The following is a 13,576-nucleotide window of genomic DNA, read 5'->3' on the forward strand; positions in this document are numbered from 1 at the left end:
ATATACATTTATGTGCACAGGTGTTGCACTGTCAAATGGAATTTAACAATAGCTCACACATAGGCACACACAGTCTTGAGAGATACAGAAAAAAACAGCTAGATAACATGTGCCTCAAGAAGAAAGGGAACATATTATTTTAAATGCAAGCACAAGAAGAATGTACTCTTCCCCAGAATGCAATGCATTTGGGGAACTGTAGCAGTTATCACAAAAATAATGTGTGATACCAGGGGGAGAAATAGACACAGATAACCATGAAGATGACCTTTGATCAGAAAACTGTATTTTAGGAACAAAATACAACGAAAGGATAGTAATACTTATGAGTTACTTCTGTAGGAGTTATTGATTCTGTAGGAGTTATTGATTTCTTTCTTTTAATCATTCTTTTAATAATTCTTCCACCATTCAATTGCCTTCACCGTGTGTAACAACAGTCACTTACGTTTGCAGACCTCTGGAGAAGACATGGGTTTCCCTCTATCTCGGTAATACCCCGGTTTGCACCTTTGACACCGATGTCCCTCTGTGTTATGCTTACAGTTGTCGCAGACTCCACCACTACGCTTTCCTGATGCCAGCCAAACACTCAGATCAAAATGGCAGCTATCGGCGTGGTTGTGACAGCGACACTCTGTTGAGAAACAGGAGAATATATTTCAGGCTTATATAATAGACACAGCAATACTATGCAAATGGTATCATTTTCCTACTGTGAATCATGGAGGAAATCTCTGAATTTAATATATTTCATCTGCCTGAAATCCTGATTTTCATAAAAACTAGGGTCTGAGAAGCTTGGGTGGTTGTGATCTAGTACTCTGTCCAGTTCTGGGCTCCCCAGCTCAAGAAAGATGAGGAGCTGCTGGAGAGTGTCCAGCGGAGGGCTACGAGGATGGTGAGGGGACTGGAGCATCTCTCCGACGAGGACAGGCTGAGGGAGCTGGGCTTGTTCAGCCTGAAGAAGAGAAGGCTGCGAGGGGACCTAATATATGCTTACAAATATCTGAAGGGTGGGTGTCAGGAGGATGGGGCCAAACTCTTTTCAGTGGTGCCCAGCGACAGGACAAGGGGCAATGGGCACAAACTGAAGCACAGGAAGTTCCAGCCTGAACATGAGGAAGAATTTCTTCCCTCTGAGGGTGATGGAGCACTGGAACAGGCTGCCCAGGGAGGTTGTGGAGTCTCCTTCTCTGGAGATATTCAAGACCCGCCTGGACAAGGTCCTCTGCAGCCTGCTGTAGGTGACCCTGCTTCGGCAGGGGGGTTGGACTAGATGACCCACAGAGGTCCCTTCCAATCCCTACCATTCTGTAATTCTGTGATTCTGTATCGTAAGCCTTGCACAAAATCCTGGAGTGCTAAAACACGTGAGGGGACGTAGCTGCATGAAGAACAGATTTCTGCCTTGTAAATTCCACTTCCCAGTAGCCCACATGGGTCAGCTGCAGTAAAACAACATGCATACTAAAGTTTTCCATCAACGACTAGCAACTTATCCCCAGTTCCTGTAATGACACCGTTAGTGTAAATCGACAGAATTCTTTGCTAAGGAACTTTGCCTGCTGGTGCGGTGAGTGCTCATCCTGAAAGCCTGTATCAGTAAACTCCCACTTACTTCTGCATTCATTTGGTGCCCCTGTTTTTCCATCTCCCGGCTTCCAAGGCTGATCATTGTATAGCGGTGCACATTTCTCACAGTGGTCCCCTGCTGTGTTGTGTCTGCACACACACTTCCCATGGACCTGTCAGGGGAAGGAGAATACATTCAAATAGCTACAAGCAACAACATGATGGAGTGCCCAACAGCCTCACAAGGAGGTGGGACTTCTCCTACACAACTCCCACTCAGCTGCCTGGCTCTCTTAGGAAACCCACAGAGCCTGGAGCTTTAGTGTGTAGCTTTATCTCTTCACACAGTCACTAATGATGTAGATTTTTCCTCTATCTTTCAGTTTAAATGCATGTGGCAACAATTTCATTTTAACTCGCTGGCTGGCTAGTTTATTACTACATTGATGAACAGCCCCTAGACTGTTTAAATCAGGTGAGATAAACCAGCTTATTTTGATTTACAAGTGCAGGGCAAGAGCATGCAAAGAGCCTGAGCAGGTAGTCACCTCCAGGCAGTGTCAAATATACTCTTGGCTAGCAGAGTTGAGTCACAGGAGAGCACAGCCTAAGAGAGGACACTGGACCCTGCCTTATTTGACATTAACAGTGGTCTGGAAGAGAGAATAAATATAGGGCAATGAAATCACCATGAATTGCTAAATTATAAAATGTTAGAATAATGAGCAAGTAATCCTGGATCTCCTAGCACAGTTAAAAATGTAGCAAAAATATAAAACCTGGAAAAATACCAATCAGTGTACCCACAGAAAAACAATCCAAACCACATATTCTGTAAGAGGAAAGCACTGATGTTTGAAGAGACTTAGGTTCAGTAGGCACCATCCTGCCCACTTACAGATAAATATGCAAGGAATAGGTTAGCAGAAAAGGCACAGTAATATTTTGGACTATGTAGGTAAGAGCATTGTCACTCCAAGTAGACAGGACATTGTACCTGAAATACTGCGTTTAGTTTTGAACATTTTATTACTAGATAAATGAGAAATTGGAAGATACTCAACAAAAATTAATAAAAGCTGGCATGGCTGAAGAATGGGGCTGATCTATCCGCACTAAGCATTTAAATCCACCTAAGCTAGGAAACAACAGTTTACAAAGTATTTGAGGGGGAAACAAAGAAATAAGTGCAAAAAGTCTTGACTATAGCTGTCTTAATAGAAGAGTTGTCTCTGTGACCATTTGCTCGAAAAATTACTTGAAAAAATAACTTGCTTCCTCTGTACTTATCTGCCTTCATTGGAACACAGTGATGAATTTTAACCATGGAAATATTCTAATATATGTCAGTTTTGGAATCAGGTATTCACACCAGAAACCTGACCTTGGAAACTGAGCTAGTCCAGCCTTCAGACAGAAAGTGACTATTGCAACTGATTCTGTTCACAAGTCACTTCTCACACCGGGAATACAATAGCCAGTTCCACTATAGAGTGTAATTTGGTGCACGTGATTCTGTAATAGCAAGCTACATTCAAGAAGTGCTTTACAGGATGTTTTTTTTGTTGTGTTTCATGTTTTGTTTTGTTTTTTAATTAAGAAAAAGGATTCCAATATCTGTTTGCAATGCCTCAGAGAAAGGATGCCCCTGAGAAATTCTTTGAGGACATATCCAGCATAGGAAGTAGGAGAAAGCACCAAGTGGGACCACAGGTCATGTTCTACAGCCATCACAAGAGAAGCTGTTAATTAGTGGTATTTCACTTGCAAGACGACACTTGCACAAGAGCAGGAAATGCACAGAAATCAGGGACTAGACCCCTCTCCCTCCATGTGCTGTTGAGGATGCTAAGCTCTGTAACACCGCTGTCACTGCTCTGGCCCGCTGCACATTACACAAAAAGCAGAGGCTGAGATTTCATTTTGACGGGGGTGTGAATTGAATCTAATCCTTTAATCTCACCACTAATGTGAGTTAGGTTTCTCCATAGTCTTCCTGAAAGTCAGGCTCTCCTTTTGCAGTCCCCCTCCCCCATTTCCCGTAGCAGGTAGCTTGGGATCAAGAGAGAAATGTTCAAAAGCGCAGTTGTGTGGATGCGCTCCCCTGCCCCCAAACCCATCTCCCTGCAGCAATTTGCTCTCCGCTTCCCCGGTTTCTAATCCTCCCAGACCAGATATGTCATGCAGCTAGCAGAGGGGATAGGCTGCAGCTGATGCCGTTGCCCCTCTCCAGCCAGCTGGCACATTTGCTGCTGCACAGAGCGGTTGGCTGCCTTCTCACGGAAGACTGAGCACAGACTTCAGGGTATGCATTTCTGTCAGAGCTCAGCACCAAAAAACCTCAGGAGGATACAGCGTGTAGCACATTATGTGATGCCTCTCCAGACCTTTGTACAAGAAAGTTGACCATGTTCAAAGCACTAAATAGGATGACAAATTACAGAGACAAAGACAACAACACTAATACGCAACAGTGTCGGGCTTCTTCCTATTTGGGTTTGGCTCTTCAGGCTTAAAAGTCCCCCCCTGTGGACACAGTGACTGCTTTCCAGAAGCCACAGAGCAGAGAAAAGGACCAGGAGTGGGCAAAGATGACATGAGCCTGGCCCAGAACTGTAGTTTTTAGTGTCCCCAGACTTCAGACTCTCTGAACTTTATAGCTCATTTCAAAATGGACCAGAACCAAAACCTTGGCTCCAGTCATTTCTTAGGAAAATGCTAGTGTATTTCAATGCTAAATTTGCAAGTTGGCCTCCTGGGTTTTTTAGAGATATATACACAAACTGTGTTCACTATATACAAAAAAATTACATGAAAGAAATGCTGAGATTGTACGGTTGGGAAATGGCAGAATTAAACCATGCAATCTTGTTTTAGCCTTGAATGACATGATCAAATATTCATTATTCCACAGGACCCTGTGCTTACAGTGCACAGCACAGATGGTGTGAACACTCATGAACAATTATTCAGAAAGTAAAGAGGAAAATTCAGCGAGAAGGGGAGTCTGATTGTTCTTTGGAGATAAGTAGATGTGTTAGTTTGCTCATTGTCCACTGGTTTGTTGCAAGCTGTAGTTTGTGAAGGCTGTCTAGGAATGGCATGTTGTGAGTAGGACAGACGCATAAAGGAAGCTTCCTGCTTGTGATCCCTGCTATCGAAGAGTTTACCAAATATATATGGAAGGATGACTGACTGGCTGAGACAAAAAGGGTTGAAAAGCCAAGCAGCCAGCAGACAGGAGAGCCACTGAGTGCACAGAAGCAAACAGTGGAGCTGGCATGGAACTTTTTTTAGAAAGTATTAGGTCTGAGGACTAACCTTTTTTGTATAGCTTTCAGAACAAGGAAAAGAGAATTGATGGGTATTGGGGCAAAGGTAAAGGATAATGGAAGAGAAAGCAAGTCTGCTATGTGTTACCTATGGATGGGTATCTTATGGAAGATTTTTTCCATGGAGAGTAGTCTCACAGACAGCATTCATAGGTGAAAACAGCTAAGGAGGAGAGTGCAATAGGAGGTCACAATGAAGTACAGAAAGGAGATGGATAGGAGAAGAGAGCAGAGACAAACCACTCAAGCAGAACACACAGAGGAAAGGTGATTCATAGATAAAAGTGGCCATTGCAGAAAGACTGGTTAATGCAGCAGAAACTGAGCTATGGAAGAGACCTGTTACACTTAAGCGTGAGGTGAAATCAGGGTAGGTGAGGTGGCTGCAAGTAACAAGGCAAACAATTTGTTCTGTTAGAGGGGAAGAGATAGGAGAGGCAGCCAGAGACAAAAGTCCAGGAAGGAACAAGTCTGAAATACAGGAAGCTGTCAGATAAAATAGGAAATGGGATATCTGCTTAAGGAAGGGAGAATGTGAGAGTGCTCAACACCAACACGAAAAGAGCAGGCGTGTCTCTGACTTGTTATTCCCTGCTGAAGTAAATCCACATCTCTCTCTCAAAAGTGGGTTCAAAAAACTAGAAGATTGTACTCTCTACCAAATGCAAGATGTCAGGCTGCACTGGAACACAAAGATGATCATGCCAAGGTAGAGAAAATAGCCAGAGAAGTACAGATTCAGGGGAACCACACTGATATTTTTCTATGTTCTGGAAAGCAGGGTCAGAGTTGCGAGGAGAGAATGATGATTAAGGAGATCATTGTCAAGGAAGAGCCAGAACCAGTTGCTCTTTAGGGGTTGACAAGCTATGAGCTGAGGGTTATAACAGCACAGGCTGTGCCCTTTCTGAGGGGGCACCATGCTGAGCACAGCAGGCAGAGTCCATTGACAGCCCCAGACACAGCAAGAGGATGGACCAGGGGCAATTCAGGAGCAGCAAGAGACAGGCCCCAAAACAAGGTCACAACGTGGGTTCAGAGTCCATCCAGGGGACAGAATGAGAGACAAGCTACAATGCACGTGAGGGACAATCTTGGTTTGACACATTTCTGCTTTCCTTATTACTTCTTTCTATGCTATCACCTTCTGCATCATGCCCTGAGTTGTGCGTAAATTGGGCTGTGAAACTAAACCATGTTAAAAACCAAAGAGTTCAAACTACTTTTTTTTTCTTGGCACTAGTATTTTTAATCTGAGTTAATTCCCTGATCTGCCTCACAGTACAGTTGTGCTGTTACAAGTCTGGTACTGCTGCCAAAGGCTTTGATTTGTATGTCTACCACCTGAGCAGCTTTGAATCAGGACCTAGAGGAGGTTGTAGCTTCATAGATTTTGATGCCAGGATGATCAGTTCCAATCATTTAGCTTGACCTGTTACACTAAGCCATGAATTTTGTCCAATAGTTCTTCCATAGAGCTCAGTAACTTCTGGCTGATTTATAGCAAGTAGTGTAGAACATACTGTGATTCTGTGTAGAACAATATCTTGCTTTTATATGACAGTTCAAAGAAATCATATGATACTTATTCACCTTTGACTGCACAAAGTTGCTTCACCTGTATTCTGATCTGCAGCTGAGAGAGAAGGTGGATATTTTCCACCTGTGGGTCCCACAATTTTTTTTTTTATTTTTTAAACTGTTCAGCTTTGTATCATACCTGAAGCCTCTTGCATTCTCTCTGCCCATTTAGTTTCTTTTACCTTTTGTCTTTTTAGTGAATGTTGTGGTTGGTGCTCTTTCTCCTGGGCTATTCTCAGTCTATTTTGGGGCTTTTTGCCGAATGAATGAAGGTTAAATTTGGAAGCCTTCCAGAACAGAGCAACTGTTGCTGATTCGGAGAAAATGTTTGTCTTTGGGCTCTGCATTCACTTTGTAATGTCGCCAGAGAAATTTTGGATACAGCAGTTTGCAATGACATCAGAGGCTAGTCTCTTACCTGCTTTTAGTAAAACGGCTCTTTCTGGGTCATTCTGAGTGGTTAAATATGAAACAGTGTCTGCTATTCTGCTTTGTTTCTCTTACAGTTCAAATAGGCTCTGTTGTCTCTCCAAAGCAAGAGATGTATCCATGCAGATTTTTAATAAATCCTTCAATATCAGGTCCTGAGAAGAGCACATACAACTTTTAAGAGGCTAAATTAAAAATTTCCTTCAACTTTTTCAAATTTGCAAAGACCTAAAAGAATGGGTGGCTTGGGAGTGAGTCCCACATTACAGTGCCTGCTATGGGTAGATTGACAGTTCAAATTCTGGCCATCACCAGGAATGAAAAAAGCCATTATATTCCTATGTCACTTGCTAGTTTCTGTGAAAAGGTCGAATAAGTGCATGTGTCTAAAAACTAGTGCACATATGGGTTTTTTCTGAGGGAAATGAATTTCTGGCTCATACTTGGTCACTCTGGTAAATGAAGTCTGAGGGAACTTGGCAGGGACGAGTAGAGCTGGGGCACTTGTGGCAAGGCCACCTGAGCCTATACAGGTTTTGGTCTCCACAGCAGTGAGTGAATGAGCTACCGCTGGTTCCAAATTCACTGAATAGCTAATGGTGAAGAAAAATCAGTGATAGAGTTTAGTTGAATATTCAGACTGGCATCCCTAAGACCTCTTTGAACAGTAACAAAAGAACAGGATAAATAGACTGGAAGAGGTACAAAATCCATGCTTCATATGAGGGAATATAACTCAGCCTGTGACAGTTTCAAAACACAACTCCATCCTCTGCCTGAATTCACCTCCGTCACTCTTTACACACACGCCTGGCTGTGCCTTAGCCCACATTTCACTGTGCTTTCTTACTGTTTTCTTTCTGAATGCTAGCTTGTTTTTATTCATTTTTAGGCTAAGCTATACTCTTATTTTTAACTACAGTGCCAACAACTCCATTACCATTCTGTAACAAACTGCATACAAGTAACAGCTGTCATGCTGAAATGCAGCCCCTGAGTTACAGCAGTCCGTCAGCTCTTGGTGAGTGTCTTCAGAATGGACGAAGCATAAAGCGGAGTGAGGCTCAGTATTTTAATAGGTGAATGCCTGAATCACAGCAAAAAGAATAAATACAACTTCTCAAATCTCCTGAAAGTGAATGGCACAAGTGAGTATGGTATTGTTTAAGGCTTTGTTCCTGATGCCACTCAACAGTCTGGCCTGACTGCCAACCTTTGCTACAGAAAGACCCAGAATCAGTTTTCGGGACAGGAGGAAATGGGAGAAGCTCTGGATTCTGATATATTGAAAAGGATTTGTGGATTTAGGGGTCAGGCATAATGGCTTAGCACACTGTGGACCGTTCAGAGAAGTTTGGACCTGACCTGTTCATTCAACAGGAAAAATAATTCTGTCATTTACTTTGTAATAAGTCTGGCCAACTTCAGCAACTGTCTCAACTTAGCTGGGTTTCTACTGGTTAATCCACAGTGGCTCCAAGGGTGCGTGACTGAAAATCCACTCCCAAAGTGGGCCTATGAGCTCTTCTCTGATTTTTTCCTCTATATTGACTGAACTTGGCAGCGTGCATAGCTCCTATTCAAGTGAAATTATGTCAAGTAATGGAATAGATGAAGCCAAGAGAAAAATAGTTTTCTGCATCTTCTCTGCAGATGACTGCAACTTGGAAAGCAGGGGGAAGGGCAGGGCTGAAAAAGGCGCATGACCAGCCAAATTTATCAGGAATCTGGGAAGGGAGAAAAAGGGTGAGAAAGTCCATGATTTAGCAGAAAACTTGTGCACAGCAAGGAAAGGATCCCAGATGCCTAAAGGGTGCAAAGCTAAACCCCAGGACCCTTCCAGCACAGTAAGTGAAGCAAAGCAAAGAAACATATGTAAGATTTTATAACTTTTACACTGAGTAATTCGGAATTTTTTTATAATCCTGTGCGAAATTTCTCTATATTTTGTGAGCACCTGCTGCAAAAGCATTAAAATGCAAACTCCATGCACCCACAACATTCAGCTCTAAAAAGATTTGCCTAAATTACTGGGAGATTTATTGGGGATGAGTGAACTGGCTGAAAGGTCTTGGAAAGCCTTAGTAAAAGACTGAAAACTTTTGTTCTAGTAACACATAGGTGAGCTGAGGACAGAAACAACATAGCAGTCTGTTCAGTCCCAAGGGAGCTTAAAACACAAAGACTTAATGTATGAGGCCTAACACAGCAACACCTATGTTTGTCACATCACAGCCAATTCCTAGTGTTGGTGGCTATGTCAAATTCAACTTAGAGAGACAGAACAGTATATATTGCATGGAGGTTAAACGAAAGAACCTCAGAAATATGCTGTAATATGGGACATCAGAGTGGTATTGGTAGCAAGTGGTGGCTGATAGCTGTGAGGTAGAGCAATTATTTCTCTCTGTTTAGACAGACACACACAGACTCTTGTAGCTTTAATGTGAAAAGCTATCCTTAAAAGAACTATCAAGTGTATTTTACCAGTCCTAAAATATATTTACAAGTGTTTCAAATCAAATGTTTCTACTAACAGGTTTATTGTGGTTCTTTCATGGAGATGAAAGTAGCAGAGAACATCGTTTAAGTGATTAAAACAACAAAACCAACTATTAATGACATCAATTAAGCAGTAAAATTAAAATATGTTTAAATAGCTCACCCATAGCCATTGCTTTCAAGAAAAGCTGTGTTTAAAGGCTAATAATGTCAGATAGGAAATTGTTTTCTACCCCATCCCAAGAAATAAGAGATGGTTTCCTACAAGTAAGGTGAGTGTCTGCATGGGTGGATCCTCACTGAGTGCTGAATCAGGAAAGCATTTAGACATATGTTTAAACACCATCCCTGAATAGGCATGTTTTTCTGATTTGGACTTTAGTAGCAGTAAAAGACATTTCCACAACAATAATAAAATGTAGGAAAAACTTGTTTATAACTGCAGAATTCCTGATGACTGAACCACTATATGGATCATACCATCAAAATTGATTATTCTCTAAACCATAGATACTCAAAACATTGGGTTGATGGTATCCACGCCAGATGCTCTGGCCAGAAACCATGGGTTCTCAGTAGAGCTCATGGACAACCTGCATGGATATCAAGTTAAACACACTGATTATAATCAGAAGAGGGTAGAAACACAGCCCACACACCCTAGGAACAACAAGCAAATTAAAGATGCACTAAGCCGTGGTATATTGTCAGAGTGCACCAAAGTAGCCAAATTAGCCATCGTTCATAAGATGAAATAGCGCTCACCGACTAATTTAATTTCAGAGCTCAAACAGAAGGTAGGGTATGTCCCCTCTAAAAGGGAGCATGTTGGCCAGTGCCAACTCATTGCTGGATGAAGCTGCACACCAGCACGAAAGTTCTCCTGGTCTTTCCTGCACCTTCAGTAGGAAGTGCTAAATGCAAAGGCAGAGGGTGGGCAGAACCTTCTACTAAACCACCTAGCAATGGTCCCTGGAACAACTGTAGACCTAACATGACCTGAATCTTACCTGAACGTCTATTCAGAACTGGGTGAACTACTGCTTACATGTGTCCCTGCTATTCCAGCTGAAATGGCTGTAATGCAAAGTAGTGCTGGTTCTGTTGGGAGGGGAGAACAATCTTGTTGAAGTTTGAATCTAGTGCCAAAGAGCCAGAAAAACCAGAAATGTTCACACAAACTATGGAGAGGAACCGAGATTACAGAGCCTAAATCTGTACTGAATGGTACCTTGAAACATTTAAGATCTTTTCATCAAGACTACTACTGCAGGTTTTGTGCAATTCTAGGAGACACCTGATGTAGTATCTGAGTCAAAACTGTAAGAAACCTGATCGGAATGAATACACTTTTTCAAAGGAAAGACCCCAGACTCCAGCCCAGAGGTGTACTTCAATTTGGAGGATACAATACATCTAAAATAAAAGGGGAATATGTACATATTTTTGCTCGGATTCAATTTTTTAACAACTCAGAAGGACAGGGGTGTTGATTTTTGGGTTGGCCAAAAACCAACTCCTGGCAGTAATGGAGGCATTAATTCAGTGTGCCAGTCTTCCTCACAGTCACTCTGAAACAGCAAGAGAAGCATGGGATGTGTAGAAAAGCTCTTTTTTAGATTTATTTAAGTATTCTTCAATTAAGGTTTCTGGTGACTGTTGTGAGAATGTGACAAAATAGGATCTTCTGGATGTGACCTACACGACAAGTCTGAATATCCTTTTCCAACTTTTATCTAAGTAATTATTTGAGAACTTAACTGTCATTTAGAGTCACAGGTTTGAAGCACATACTGCCTCAGGAAACTAGGAACCCACTAAAACTATCCACTAAAATAAAGAGAACCTTTCCATGATGCTCCCATGTCAGCTTCTTTGTCATCTCTGAAGACAAATGTCTGAAACTTTCTCATCCATCTGCACGTTCCCACAAGGATTCCTGTGAAATGCTTTGGCCTACTGTGGGTAGCAAAGGTATCAGCAACACCACTTTCTTTTCATGTAGTTCGTGCGGTTCATGACTACTTTTCGCTCCTTAATTTATATGATCTTCTTCTATGTTTTCAGGTCATTGTGTGCAGAGCGTGAAGTCCATATTCAGTTTTAATGTTTGGAAAAAAAAACAGCAGAGAGATCTGTTTCTAGAATTTATTCTGACATGATCTAGAAGCTCTTCTAATATTGTTTTTTTTTCAAACATTCCTGACACTACTCACGTAGTTGATGTACACAAGGTAACTTTTTCTTAAATGAAATCTAGTCTCTGAGTTGCCAACTACAACAGAGAGTACCTCCTGCATCTCTGAGTGCTGGCCATCGTACAGACTGGCACAGCTTGCATCAGATAATGTGAAAACTTAGCTGGGGCTTATCAGTAGAACTGCACAAGATATGTGAAGAGGAGGTAATATTTGCAAGGGATACGACAGCCAAGTCACCTAGAAAATTGCTGTAGAAAAACAAGTTTTTCCTTATGTAACCTTCATTATGCCACACAAGGAATCTTACTTAGGACCAGATCCTGCTCCCTTTGAAGTAAATGGAAAACTTTCCATTTGCTTCATTGTGGAGGATCAGACCCACAGGGAGTCTAGTTTGTCTCTGTAAACAGGATAAAGAAGCAAAAGAAACATCCGAGGCAACTTGTAAGAATTTCCTGGCAGTGTAGGTACCAATAATTAACAAGTGAAAAAACTCTAATGTTTTGTACAAAAACATTGTAATCCACATTTTCTTTCCTCTATCCATACTGACTTCTCATGGACTATAAAGAGAATTGTGAAATGTTTGGCAAACAGAAAGGACTTTGGTCTAGAGTCTGTTCTGTCCATGTGCGCTTTCTGCTTTGTAAACTTTGTTATGGAAGCACCCCTGGGCTCATCTAAAATGTGTCATCAAAGCAGATCCTAAACTTTACTAACTTTGTTGGAGCTTTCACTGTACAGCAACACATAAATTTGTACATCCTGCAACACCAATACCTGGGACAGGATTATGTTCCATTGCATCCAATGGTAGAAGAAGACTAGATGTATTCAGGTGGCCAGGTTCTGGCAGTTGTTTCCCTTATAACGGCATATTAATACCCCCCACTTAAAAGAAAATGCTGCTCTGTAGTTTCTGCAGCAAAATACAATATCCGTAATTTCCCTCACTGCCAAACAGCTACTTGTAAGAGTTTCAATAATACGGGCCATGAAATTCAGAAAGGAGAATTTTGCCCTTAGTTATCATAAGAAGCTATTAAAGTTGGGTATGACATCTCTGTGTCTCTTTTTCTTGGTCTGAGCAAAGGAAATGGAAAGCAAGAAACCATCACTGTCAACAGCAATAAACCCAAAATTCCATATATGCTTGTCCAGAAATTTCTTGCCTATTGTTTACACCTCCCATCTTAATTTCTCAAAGCTTTTCTCCTGTCTGACATGATATTCTCAGTAGCTAATAACGGCAGCGTGATCTAGATAAATTGTGTTGAGGTAGGTGCATGGCTTGTTAAAAAAAAAAAAGCCACATTGAAAGACTAGTTATTACTGGTTTGCTGCCAAAACAAGGAGTCAAAGGACATTTCCATCGGGTCCTGTGGAAGTCTACTCTGAATCTTACTGTACTCAGTATTTTCACAAATTATTCATGACCAGAGAGAATATGCATGAAACTATCTAGGATTTCAAGCTCTGCGGATTGATGTACCATTTGCAGGTCGGTTTTACAATTTGCAATTTTCTTGGATCCATTAGTTTCTACAGCACTGTGGCATCTGTGACATGACTTCTCACAGAGCTGCATTTCTTGTCGGCAGCCTCAGTGGAGAAGCCAGAAGTTGAATGGGTTATGGTGACTGAACTGGCAGATCCACAGACAAACTGATCATTGACAGATCGTCTAGTAGTCATAGATCATCTAGTCACTTCAAAATGGTGTTGAAAAGTGTTCGTTCAAAAGTGTCAGTAAATTTGCTGTAGCTTTATTCATTATTTATCCTCCATATAGTAACAATATAGCAGTGTTAGAAGTATTACAAATGGAACAGATTTCTTTCAAGAGTAAGAAGAGCAGACTTACAAGTTAGAACAATTATGTCTCTTCCAAGACCTAAGCACAGAACGATCTCAGTTTTTGGGCCTATCCCATGGCAAACAGTTACAGTTGTTTTC

At 41.6% G+C, this 13,576-nt stretch overlaps 1 protein-coding gene across 1 annotated transcript in view; it reads right to left on the reverse strand.

Annotated features, from left to right (window-relative positions):
* The window catches only part of LOC104329966 (netrin-4), a 54,455-nt gene that overhangs the window by 17,432 nt on the left and 23,447 nt on the right, over window positions 1–13,576 (reverse strand). The window contains exons 4-5 of the mRNA XM_009935121.2: window positions 1,622–1,748; window positions 449–637 (exon numbers count right to left, since the gene is read on the reverse strand). Coding sequence (XP_009933423.1) covers window positions 449–637; window positions 1,622–1,748 — 316 coding nt within the window. The remainder of the gene's footprint in view (window positions 1–448; window positions 638–1,621; window positions 1,749–13,576) is intronic.

Source organism: Opisthocomus hoazin, chromosome 11, assembly GCF_030867145.1.
Source record: "Opisthocomus hoazin isolate bOpiHoa1 chromosome 11, bOpiHoa1.hap1, whole genome shotgun sequence".
In the NCBI taxonomy this organism is placed as follows: domain Eukaryota; kingdom Metazoa; phylum Chordata; class Aves; order Opisthocomiformes; family Opisthocomidae; genus Opisthocomus; species Opisthocomus hoazin.